The sequence below is a fragment of the Hemiscyllium ocellatum genome, chromosome 6 (genome assembly GCF_020745735.1).
Source record: "Hemiscyllium ocellatum isolate sHemOce1 chromosome 6, sHemOce1.pat.X.cur, whole genome shotgun sequence".
Lineage (NCBI taxonomy): Eukaryota > Metazoa > Chordata > Chondrichthyes > Orectolobiformes > Hemiscylliidae > Hemiscyllium > Hemiscyllium ocellatum.
The window spans coordinates 84,764,292-84,777,262 of NC_083406.1; the positions used below are offsets into that span (position 1 = coordinate 84,764,292).

Genomic DNA, 12,971 nt, shown 5'->3' on the forward strand with positions numbered 1-12,971 from the left:
CAGGAAATGCAAAACTTGCGCCCACACCTCCTCCCTTACTTCTCTCCAAGGCCCCAAGGGATCCTTCCATATCCGCCACAAATTCACCTGCACCTCCACTCACATCATCTATTGCATCCGCTGCACCCGATGTGGCCTCTTTTATATTGGGGAGACAGGCCGCCTACTTGCAGAACGCTTCAGGGAACACCTCTGGGACGCCCGAACCAACCAACCCAACCACCCCGTGGCTCAACACTTTAACTCTCCCTCCCACTCCACCGAAGACATGCAGGTCCTTGGACTCCTCCATCGCCAGAACATAACAACACGACGGTTGGAGGAAGAGAGCCTCATCTTCCGCCTGGGAACCCTCCAGCCACAAGGGATGAACTCGGATTTCTCCAGTTTCCTCATTTCCCCTCCCCCCACCTTGTCTCAGTCGATTCCCTTGAACTCAGCACTGCCCTCCTAACCTGCAATCCTCTTCCTGACCTCTCCGCCCCCACCCCACTCCGGCCTATCACCCTCACCTTGACCTCCTTCCACCTATCACATCTCCATCGCCCCTCCCCCAAGTCCCTCCTCCCTACCTTTTATCTTAGCCTGCCTGGTACCCTCTCCTCATTCCTGATGAAGGGCTCTGGCCCGAAATGTCGAATTTCCTGTTCCTTGGATGCTGCCTAACCTGCTGTGCTTTAACCAGCAACACATTTTCAGCTCTGATCTCCAGCATCTGCAGACCTCACTTTTTACACTAAGTTTTTATGTAGAAATGTTTCATGGAAACATAAAGTAGTACAGCATAGGAGGTGATCAACCAATTATGTAACGCTGGCTCTTGAATATTTGTTCTACTTTCAACATTTTTTTTCTTGCTTCTGAAGTTTTTTTTCGAAAATGTCTTTACGCTACCTTTTTACATCAATTTTCTTCATTTTTTTTTAGGTATTGAATTCCAAATCCTAACCATTCATCATATGAAGGTTTTTTTTCTACCAGTATTGATTTTTGTTTTATTAATTGCCTCAAATTGGTGACCCCGGTTATTATTAGGTCAAGTATCATTTGAAACATTTTAAAAAATTCTCTGGAGACCTTTTCATGATTTGGAATGTCTATCAAATCTCCTTTTTTTTTGCTCTAAAGGAAATTGAGAGCAATTCCCATGTTACCTGCTTAACATTTTATCTGGTGTAGTTATCCCAGATTCCAAGTCAAGTTCCTATGTGCCTTGGAGTGCCACACAGTATCCCAGAATGGTTTACTTCCTCACTCATTATTTATCCATGTGGAACTCCATAGTTGAATTAAGCATTTGTTCAACTTTATTTTGAAGGGTAAAATGGACTTTTCCTCCACCGTTTCACTGAGGTATATGAAAAGCATGATATCAATTAAATAGTCTTAATTTTGAACCTTCAGCGTCTCCGTATAAATCCGATAACGTTACTGTAGATACTTAACCTACAGCATCCTAATCTTCTACATGTTAAGCTTTGCCTCATGAATGTGTTCTTCATGTGGCAACTGTTTCAACTAATTCCTAAATTCATTTATTTTTGAAGACGTCATCAATTCAAAAGTAGAAGTAGGCCAACCAGCATATCAGGTCTGTTCTGCAATTTAAAGAATCATAGATGATTCTCTGTCTCTGTCTCTGTCTCTGTGTGTCTGTCTCTCATGCCAGAAGTTACAACTTAAATCTATCTCAAGCCAAAATCTGCTTTTACTTTACACATTATTTCTATTTGATACTAAAAACAAATTCATGCAATGTTAAATTCCATCTGTGAATCTTTGCTCCTTGGTTTATAGCTGGTATTTGCTACAGCTTGGCATCACTCTCAAACTTTGTTTTTGTGGCCTAATTGTGTTCACTAAGTGTCATCAGGCCCAGGAACATTTTGTGAGGAAATGTAAATCCTATTATGCAAAGTCTTTGAATTATAAAGCAATGCAGTAGCAGCTGTTTTCTGATACTTTCCCCTGATATGAAACTTTTTTCTCTGTAATAAATATTTGGTATTCGAAATTCAGAGTTTAAAACTGTCAACTGCATCGTACAATGGTGGCAGCTAATAGACACAAGCTGGCTTTGCATGCAGAGTAAGGAAGGCTGAAGTGAAAGTCATTCCAACACCAGTGACCAGTAACTCAACTGCATCGGGAGAATCTTGAGTATATGTTACCTCGAGCTTGATTAGCTGGGGAAAGTGTAATGATGAATGCAACAAATCTTAATGTAAGTAAATTTGCTCTTGAAGAGCCATGGGCATTTTATTGAAATAGTTTATTATCTTGCAGTAGTAACACGCAAGGTTAGAGGAAAAATTCCAGCTCTGCCATACTTAGTTATGAAGAAGGCATTTAAAGCTGCTTTTATACTGCATGACTTGAAACTATGTGAATTTGATGTGGCATCCAGTCAATCGTCGCAACAAGACAGCGGTGAGTAGAAATCCTGTTCCATGTGATTAACAGATATTTGTGGATAGAAAATTAAATTAAATTTAATAGATGCTCACATTTATTAAATAATAGCAGGTCTTGGAAACACTTCTCTCTAATAAGTGATGAGAGAAGCAAAGTTAATGTTTTGGGTCCACTGACTTCTTCTTAAACTGAAGCTGCTGGCATACACAGGAGAAGGGCTTATGCCCGAAACGTCGAATCTCCTGTTCCTTGGATGCTGCCTGACCTGCTGCGCTTTTCCAGCGACACATTTTCAGTTCAGAACGGTTGCCAATCAAACGGGTTCCACTACTTAGGATGATCATTGCTGATCTCTGGCTTCAACTCCAATTCCTACTCCTTTCCCATATCTCTGAGTTTAAAAAAAGTGTCCAGGAGAAAGTGAGTACTGCAGATGCTGGAGCTCTCAATTGATAGTGTAATTTTGGAAAAACACAGCAGGTCAGGCAGCATCCGAGGAGCAGGCGAATCAACATTTCGGGCATAAGCTCTTCATCAAAAAGGTGTCCAGCCAAGCCTAAAAGGTATTTAATGTTCCAGCATTCACAACTCTTAGAGGTAGAGAATTCCCCAAGTTTGCACCCCTTTTGAGTGAATTAATTTCACTGTCCCCAAATGACCAACTCCTTACCCTGTGATTCTACCCCTTTATTTTAGATTCCTCCGCCAGTGGAAGCAAACTGTGTGTCTATCCAATCTTCAAAATCTTAGTCAAAGTCTGGCACTGGAAAAACACAGCAGGTCAGGCAGCATCCAAGGAGCCCTTCATCACAAAGGGCTTACACCCGAAACATTTACTCTCCTGCTCCTCAGCTGCTGCCTGACCTGTGCTTTTCCAGCACCACACTTTTTGACTGACTCTCCAGCATCTGCAGTCCTCCCTTTCTCCCTTCAGAATTTTGTATGTCTTGACGAGACCATCTCCCATTCTTAAAATATCAGAGAACAAGGACATTCAAGATGGCAGCGACGCAGAAGGCCTGCCCTGCTGAGCTCTGCACCAAACTCAGACAAAGTGGTGCACTCACCCTCTCTTTAGTACCCAATGTGGTAGAAAGTCTTTTTTGACCCCTAGAATTTTTCAGTGTTAGTTTAAAATCGTAAAGAAAATGACCAAAGGGAAGGGACCACAAGGAATGCTGCAAACGAGGATCTCCCCCTCTTTCCCCCCCCCGCCCCCCCCCCCCCCCAACTCCACAGCAACGGATAGGCCCATGACCACAGCATCAGCCTCCACGATCGCCCCAGGGGACTTACTTATGGTGCAGAGCCTGATCTGAGTTTGTGGAACTCAGAAGATTGATTCACTGATGGAGGGGACCCGGGCCAGGCTTGAACCAATCTCAGTCATACTGCAGAAGCATGACCAGGAGATCCAGCGTCTTGGACAGTGTCGGGGAAGTGGAGCAACGGAAGTCCTTGGCAGTCTGGTCCAGGCCTTTGAACCGCAGGTACTGGCCTAGGAGGAGCCGGTTGATGACCTCTCCAATCGAAGCTGTCGGAAGAACAACTGTCTGGTGGAGCTTCTGGAACGGGAGGAGGAAGGCCAGCTCATCAGCTTCTTAGAGCAATGGCTCCCGCAGTTTTTGAAGCTGGAAATAGAGGCAGGTCGAGTGGGCCCACTGGGTTGCAGTGCACTGGCCAGGATCAGACCAGCACCTCTGCTTGGTCCTAGTGCAACTCCAGCACAACAGAGATAAGCAAATGGTGTTGGAAGCCTCTAGATATACAAATTATCCTTTTCAAAGACTTTTCTGTGGTTGTGATTTGTAAGAGGAAGGAAGGCCTTTGATCAGGTAAAAAGGCGGCTGAGGGATTTGAATATCCAGTATTTCATAAGGGATCCAGCAATATTGCATTTCAGCCAAGGAGGGTCTGTGTTCAATAATAACTCACCGGAAAGGCAAAGGACTTCCTGGCTGCTTTAAAATAGGCTGGCTGGCTTGAATAATATGGACAATAATGTTTATTTTGTTTTTCTCTAATTTGTCTGGTTTACCTGGTCGTTGGGGGAGGGTTATCTATACCTATCTATTTTGAGGTATAGATAGGACAGGTTAAGTGCCCACTTGTTTATAAGATGTTTGTATTTTTTTTTCTCACTTGTCGGGGCGGGGGCATGGCTTCAACTGGAAGGAGCCATGGAGAGGTTAATGGGTAGTATGAGCACTCCCTGTCAGCAAGAGGAAAGTCTCCTTTCATTTGTGTTATGTGTTGGTATGTTGTAAAGCAGCTGTTAGTTTTGATTTGGTAGTTTTGAAAGTTGTATTTTAAAATTTATACGAACTGTTTATTGTTTTCACTTGGCGTGCTAAGTGGAGTTCTTTCTCCCTGGGGGGTTCACGGGCTGTTTTTTTGGACGGCTATGACTAGCCATTCATTTAAATGGTGCACCTGGAATGTTAAGGGGAGTCATTCACCAATTAAGAGAAAAAAGATACTTTCAAGCCTTAGAAAAATGAGAGTCGATGCAGCAAGGCTACAAGAAACACATTAAACTGATGCAGCAGGGAGGGTTCGGACAGATGTTTTTCTCATCCTTCAATTCGAAAAATGTTAGACCAAATTAAGGATGAATATGGGCGGTTTATAATTCTTAAAGCTTTAATACATGGAGAGGAATATGGGATTTTGATTGTTTATATTGCCCCCCTCTGGCATATACCCTCAAAATTTTTATCTGATGCGCTTTCCAGGTTGATGGCCCTTGGGGTGCGTCATACAATTATAGGGGGAGACTTTAATTGTCTTATTGACCCCAAAGTGCCCAGGATGCCGAGGGGTCTTGCGGGTATGTCCCCACAATCCAGGCAGTTGGTGGACTTGAACAGGGAGCTGGGGTTGGTGGATGTAGGGAGATGGCTTCAGTCCGAAGGTCGGGATTTCGCCTTTTTTCTCTAATGCACATAAGTGCTATACCAGAATTGACATGGTTTTTGTCTTGTCAACCTTCTTGAATTCGGTGCTGCCTTGCAGAATAGGGAACATAGCCATTTCTGATCATGCAGCAGTGTACATGGAGACCAAGGTTGGTGGTAACAGGATAGGCTCCTGGCACTGGCACGTGGACCCTTTCCTCTTGAAAGTAGCAAGTTTATAGAGCATTTTTTGTGAGAATTTAAAATCTTTTGGGACATTAATTTGGTTACAGCCAGTAAACCATCAGTGCTCTGGGAGACTGCACGGAGTTTGATTTATTTCTTACTCAGCGACCCAGGAGTGGCAGAAGGAAAGCAGCAGCTGAAGGCAGCTCAGTTAGCACACTTTTGACAGACCATCTGTAACCAAAGTGCAGCGGATTATAGCCCTCAGGGCTACTTTGAATACAGCGCTCACCCAGACGGCAAAGAGGGAAATCTCTTTTGCAAAATAGAGGTTGTTTGAGTACGCTGATAAACCAGGTAGATATCTGGCCAGAAAGAAGAATGCTCCCTCATCTATCACATCCATCAGAGAGCGTGCTGGTTCTCTTACTTGCGATGCCAAAAAGATTCTTGCAGCATTTAGGAAGCTCTACTGAGCTGTACCGATCAGAGGGCTGTGAGGGCAGATTGTTGAAGATGGAGTCCTTTTTAAAGTCCCTGGATCTTCCAAGTGTAACTTCAGAGAGCAGGCATCCTTTCTGAATGCCTCCTCTGACAGTCCAGGAAAGACAGGAGGCGGTGAGGCAGCTCCAGAGTGGTAAAGCGCCTAACCTAGATGGATTTCAAAGTGAGTTTTATAAGGTGTTTATAGATGTGTTAGCCCTGCTGCCTCACAGCGCCAGAGACCCGGGTTCAATTCCTGGGTCAGGCGACTGACTGTGTGTGGAGTTTGCACGTTCTCCCCATGTCTGCGTGGGTTTCCTCCGGGTGCTCCGGTTTCCTCCCACAGTCCAAAGATGTGTGGGTCAGGTGAATTGGCCATGCTAAATTGCCCGTAGTGTTAGGTAAGGGGTAAATGTAGGGGTATGGGTGGGTTGCGCTTCGGCAGGTCGGTGTGGACTTGTTGGGCCGAAGGGCCTGTTTCCACACTGTAAGTAATCTAATCTAATCTAAATCTTTTCTGACCCCTTTCAAGTTTCACAACATCCTTCTGGATGACTAAAGAAATTGAGGGTTTGGCTAAGAAAAAGAAGGAAGCAAATGTCTGGTATAGATTGAATGAATCCTTAGAGTATAAAGGTAATAGGAGTATACTTAAGAGGGAAATCAGAAGGGCAAAAAGGGGTCATGACATAACTTTGGCAAATAGGGTTATGAAGAATCCAAAGTGTTTTGACAAAAACATTAAGGACAAAAGGGTAACTAGGGATAGAATAGGGCTCATCAAAGGTCAGCAAGGCCACCTTTGTGTGGAACCGCATGAACTAGGGGAAATACGAAATGAGTAGTTTGCATCAGTGTGTAATGTGGAAAAGGACATGGAAGATATAGACTGTAGGGGAATAGATGGTGACATCTTGAAAAATGTCCATATTACAGAGGAGGAAGTACTGGATGTCTTGAAACACACAGTGGATAAATCCCCAGAACCTGGTCAGGTGTACCCCAAAACTGTAGAAAGCTAGGGAAGTGATTGCTAGGTCCCTTGCTGAGGTTTTTGTATCATTGATAGTCACAGGTGAGGTGCCGGAAGACTGGAGGTTGGCTAACATGGTGCCATTGTTTAAGAAGGGTGGTAAGGACAAGCCAGGGAACTATAGACCAGTGAGTCTGCCATCGGCGGTGGGCAAGTTGTTGGAGGGAATCCTGAGAGAGAGGACGTACATGTATTTGGAAAGGCAAGGACTGACTAGGGATAGTCAACATGGGTTTTATGTGTGGAAAATCATATCTCTCAAACTTGATTGAGTTTTTTGAAGAAGTAACCAGAAAAAGACTTTTTTAAAAACTCCTACACACTAAGAAGTGTTGCAGCATGGAATGCATGCCCTTTGTAAATATGCAGTTAGAGAATCCATTCTAGTTTCAAAAGATGAAGCTTTTGTTTTGAAACAAGCAAACTGTTGGAGTTGTTGGGATTTTGAATTCCTGGGAAAACTCAGACAGTCACTAAAGAGAGGATAGAGAAACTGAGTTAAGTGGAAAGATAATCTGTGGGGCGGATATAAGCTGCAAAAGAAATCTAGATTGATTTTAATGGTATGGCAACACAAGTTAATGGAGTATAAATTGAGTGAACTGAAGTTATTTACTTTGAGAAATATTGAAGAAGGTAGATTTTTTTTTCTCCTTGGATTGAAAAAGGCTGAGAGGAGATTTGTTAGAGTTTTCAAAATTATGAGTAATAACCTTGCAATATTCATTTGGAGAACAAGTTCTTAGTTGTAATAGTCAGAATCTCATTCATCCCTTTTTTGTGTTGTGTCCCTTCTCTAATTGTGATCCCTAGTCTCTGACTGGCTGCTTCTCCATTTTAGATTATGTTCCTGTCGATCATTATAGCATGTAAAAGCTGCTATCTCTCCCTTTTTCAGTGAATTTGCTAGATCTGCACTTTTAAGTTCACTCAGCAGCCAAGTTACAGAATATTAATTGACACATTTTTGAGCATGCAGACCACCTTTACGTTTATTAGCTACTGTCTGCACAATTGTGAAGCATGGTTGCCTTTTTAAGCACATCCCTTGTAGTCTTTGTCTGGATTACAAATTTGATGTTACCCCAGATTATACTGCTGTCAACACTCTGGTTACTGAACCCATATCGAAAAGATCACTTTATGCCAATGAGCAGTGGCTGTCATCCAAAAGTATCTAATGGGAAACTTTGCCAAAACAATCTGCTGTTAGAAACAAATCTGAACCAACTTCTTTGTAAATATGGAATTGAATATTTTCAATTGTTTAAAAATACCCATGGAAGTAAGAAGCATTCTAAATATTTGATACATGTGATACCTGTTTGTTCTGATTATTGTAGGGGTGCAATGTTTAACCTTCAGATGTGTATATGAAAGTCTGCTTGTGGTTCAAATCTCTTCCCCCATTCCCCCACCCCACCCCACATTTTTATTTTTCATTGTGCTTTTTTCCCCATCCATGTTTTGTGGTTATCTTATCTGGTCTCCAACTTTTGGATTGGGGATGGTGGGGTGGGGGGAGAGGGACACACTCCTCTGCATCAGTTGAGCAGCTTTCTCTTCTCTAATATTTCATGAGAGATCAGGAAGTGCGTAGTATTCACACAAGTTGGAAAAACGTATTTGCTCAGCTGCCAGTGTTTATTCTGATATTTTAACTTAGTTACTCAATGTGGAGGTATTCCTTCTGTCAGCTGAGCACTTTAATGAAGAGTCTTGCAGAGGTGAGGAGATCTGTATCTGAAGAACCATCTTGAGCCACCGTTTTCCTTATCAACACAATCCATTATTACAGCGTTAGGTTGACTGTGTATCATGTATCCTATTTCTTTTACTGCAGAATGAATTGTTATCAACATTTTTTATAAAGTTGTTTGCATGAGAATATTTAAAAGTAACTGTGTATTTAAAAGATTTATTTATTCTTTAGTGCTGCTGGCTAGACCAATATTTCTCATCCCTATTGCCCTCAACGGTGGTGAGCTGAAGGAATGGTGTATGGTTTAGAGATGCATTGCATGTAGTTGTGTTCCCATGAAATTATTTTGTCCTTCGAGATGGTTGAGGTCATGGGAAGCTGTTCTATCACCAGAGCCTTGGTGAGTTGTTGCAGTACCTCTTGTAGGTGTTGCACACTGCTGATGGTGAAGTGAGTGAATGTTGAAGGTGGTGGATGGGATGCCAATCCAGTGAATGTCAAGCTCCTTGAGAGTTGTTGGAGCTGTACCCATCCAAACAAATGGAGAATATTTCATCCCACCCCTGATTTTTTTTAATGCCCTGCCAACAGGCTTTGGTATGACAGAAGGTGAGTTGCTCACCACTGAATTCTTAGGTTTCTATCTGCAGTTCTGGCCACAGTATGTATAGCTGGTTCAGTTCAGTATCTGCTCAGTGATCACTCCCAGAATTTTGACAGCTATGATTATGCCATTAAATGTTAAGGGGTGATTGGGTTCTCTCATCAGCAGTTCATTGTTGCTCCGGCTAATTATCATATTTGTCTGGATCTGAAGTTCTAATGTACCTGACTTTCAACAGGTGATACCAAACCAACCACACCTCCTATGGATGAATGGACAGTGCTTAATAACTTGTGGGCAAACACCTATCTAAAATTCCAGCCCCTCTGGAAAATACGCAATTACTTTGGTGAAAAAATCGCACTTTACTTTGCCGTGATGGAAACACTTTTAATTAGTCTCATTATCCCTGTGCTCCTTGGCTTGGGCATTTTCATTTATGGCCTTTATAGCAGGTACATAATTTTTTTTCAATTACTTTTCAGTAGAATGTGATTTATGTTTTTGTCAACTGGTACAGCAGGGTGATAAAGTTTTGTCATTTCCAGATCCCCACTCCCAAGAATCATAGCTGAGAATAAATATCTGTGTTTGCTGGGCTACAACTCTTTGAGGTGTTTTGATATCCTATTGGAATATTCCACAAGGTGGAATGACTGAGATTTGTAACTGTTAATTATCTTAATTGTGAGAGCTTGATTTATATCCCTGGAGGATGAGAGCTATGGCTAGTTGCTTATTTATTGGATGGGAGGGAAACCTATTGGAGACACGAGATATTCAGAATCATTGTATTGCTTAATTTATAACAATAGCAAAACTCTGCCTATAGAGCAGTCCTTTTTCTCCTCCATAATACAGGCCCAGCTGTGTAAGTGAACATAGCTGCAGGAAGATCGATTCTGCACAGCCTCCCCCTTTAATATCTTACATGAGGTGAAATGTCAATGGTGTGATTGGGGGGGGGGGGTGGTGGAAGAGAAGAGGGGGGGTAAGGGGTAAGGAGGAGGGAATAGCTGTTAGGGTATGTGATGTATGTGGATCAATACGGGATCTCTGTATGGAAGATATAATAAATGTTCGTTCTATCTCAAATAAGGCCTGAATTGACATCAGCCAGTATGAAGAGAGCTTGAGTCTTGTGGTTGATGTCACCTTTTTAAAGGACACACCAGACTATTTTTGAATCTTTGAGTTCATTCTCCCAACTAAGCCGAAACAACAATCTATGCACATACAGCCTAAAATCATGAATCACACCCTCTGATTTAAGTGACTGACTGTTTAGGGTAGAGATAACAAGAAATTTCTTGACTGAAGGTTCTCTTTCCTTTGGAATTCTATACCTGTAGCACCAGGTAAGTGCTCAGTTGTTGAATGTACTAAAATAGGTTGATTTAGTATTTTGGAATACTAGGAAAATTGAAAGATGTGAGGACAGTGTCAGGAATAGGAAGGGGTATCTGAGGCATAAGTTGAGACAAGCCATTACAACGTGTAAAGAGACAAAATGGTTAACTCCTGCTGTTAGTTCTTGTCATTAACTGAGTAGCCATATCATTTTCCAACATTGCTAGTGTAGAAGCTGTACACATTATTCAGTACACACAATTTTGAAGTTTGTGCATGTAGTTTACAATTGTTAGCAATAAAGGAAGCTTTCTTTCCATTACCTTTGAATGTCAGGTAAAACTTTCAGAAACTATTTTTTACTATAATTAATGAAGAAAAGGTTTAGATTGTCTTTTCAGAATTTGGCTCCCCAAATAATACACAATTGTCATGCGTCTTAAATTTGAGATTTTCAAACCAACTTTTGAGTTTGAGCTTTATATTCCTAAGGTCCAGATCTTGATCGTGGATTTTGCTTTAAAATATTTTTACAGATTATTTCCTTCAAAGTCCTTTAGTCCGAACATTCATTAAGCATTGCCCTGTCAGAAGTGCTTTCGGATGGGGAGGTAGTGGCCTAGTGGATTTATCACTGGGCTGTTAATCCAGAGATCCAGATAATGTTCTGGGGATCCAGGTTCAAATCCTGCCACGGTAGATAGTGGAATTTGATATTCAATAAATATCTGGAATTAAGAATCTCTAATGATGACTGTGAATCCATTGTCAATTGAAGTAAAAACCCATGTGGCTCAGTAATGTCCTTGAGGGATACTATGCCATCCTTACCAGGCCTGGCCTGGCCTACATGCGATTCCAGACCTACAGCAATGTTGTTGACTCTTAACTACCCTCTGGGTAATTAGGGAAGAGCAATAATTCTGCCTAGCCAGCAACACCCTCATCCAATGAATAACGGGGAAAAAGGAAAGGAATTAAACACTAATCCCATTTGCTGCCTTGAGCAGGTTCAAAAGATACCATTGTACCATCTCAAGTAGTTCTCCTTGATGTTGTGGCCAATGTTTTATCCGTGAACCAGCATTGCTTCAACCAATTATAAACAAAGTTTTAAAAATTGCCAAAAAAGCTCAGCAGATTTGGCAGAAGTTCTGAAGAAGGGTCACTGGAGCTGACTCCACAGATGCTGTCAAACCTGCTGAGCTACTCCAGTTTCTGCTTCGGGTATCCAGCATCCACAGTTCTTTATTTTAGTTTGCTGTGTGCAATTCTGGTCTCCCTCCTACTAGAAGGATGTTGTGAAACCTGAAAAAGTTCAGAAAAGATTAACAAGAATGTTGCCATGGTTAGAGGATTTGAGGTATAGAGATAGGCTGAATACGTCTATGTGAATAGTGGGCGGCACGGTGGCACAGCGGTTAGCACTGCTGCCTCACAGCGCCAGAGACCCAGGTTCAATTCCCGCCTCAGGTGACTGACTGTGTGGAGTTTGCACATTCTCCCCGTGTCTGTGTGGGTTTCCTCCGGATGCTCCGGTTTCCTCCCACAGTCCAAAGATGTGTGGGCCAGGTGAATTGGCCATGCTAAATTGCCCATAGTGTTAGGTGAAAGGGTAAAGTTAGGGGTATGGGTGGTTGCGCTTCGGCGGGTTGGTGTGGGCTTGTTGGGCCGAAGGGCCTGTTTCCACTAAGTAATCTAATCTAAGTCCAGGCTATTTTCCTGGAGTAGCGGAGGCTGAGAGGTGACCTGTATAGAGGTCTATAAAATCATGAGGGGTGTGGGTGGGAGAGTCCAGAACTAAAAGGTATAGGCTCCGGGTGAGAGGGGAAAGGACATAAAAGGGACCTAAGGGGCAACTTTTTCACGCAGAGCGTGGTGTGTGTATGGAATGAGCTGCCAGAGGAAGTGGTGGAGGTGAGTACAAGTGTAAAATTTTAAAAGCATCTGGATGGTTATGTGAATAGGAAGGCTTTAGAGGGATATAGACCAAGTGCTGGCAAATGGGTCTAGATTAATTTAGAATATCTGGTCAGCATGGACAAGTTAGACTGAAGGTTCTGTTTCTGTGCTGTTTCTCGATGACTGTATGTTTTCAAGCAATTATTTGGCCATTATTACATTGTTGTTTCAGAAATTGGCTGCATATTTCGGGCATAACAACAGTGACCATATTTCAAGACAATCATCGAGATTTGGGTAAAGTGGGTCCTCACTTTAAAGTTGTGGTTGCATTTCTGAAAATCATGACTAAGTGCAGTATTGGTTCCCACAGGAACAGAATTGTTAAACCTGCAGTTA

The 12,971-nt window shown here is 42.4% G+C and overlaps 1 protein-coding gene across 1 annotated transcript in view; it reads left to right on the forward strand.

The window, feature by feature from the left end:
- Positions 1-12,971, forward strand: part of LOC132816945 (anoctamin-7-like) — a 71,235-nt gene that overhangs the window by 12,749 nt on the left and 45,515 nt on the right. The window contains exons 4-5 of the mRNA XM_060826968.1: positions 2,287-2,430; positions 9,559-9,775. Of these exons, the coding sequence (XP_060682951.1) occupies positions 2,287-2,430; positions 9,559-9,775 (361 nt within the window). The remainder of the gene's footprint in view (positions 1-2,286; positions 2,431-9,558; positions 9,776-12,971) is intronic.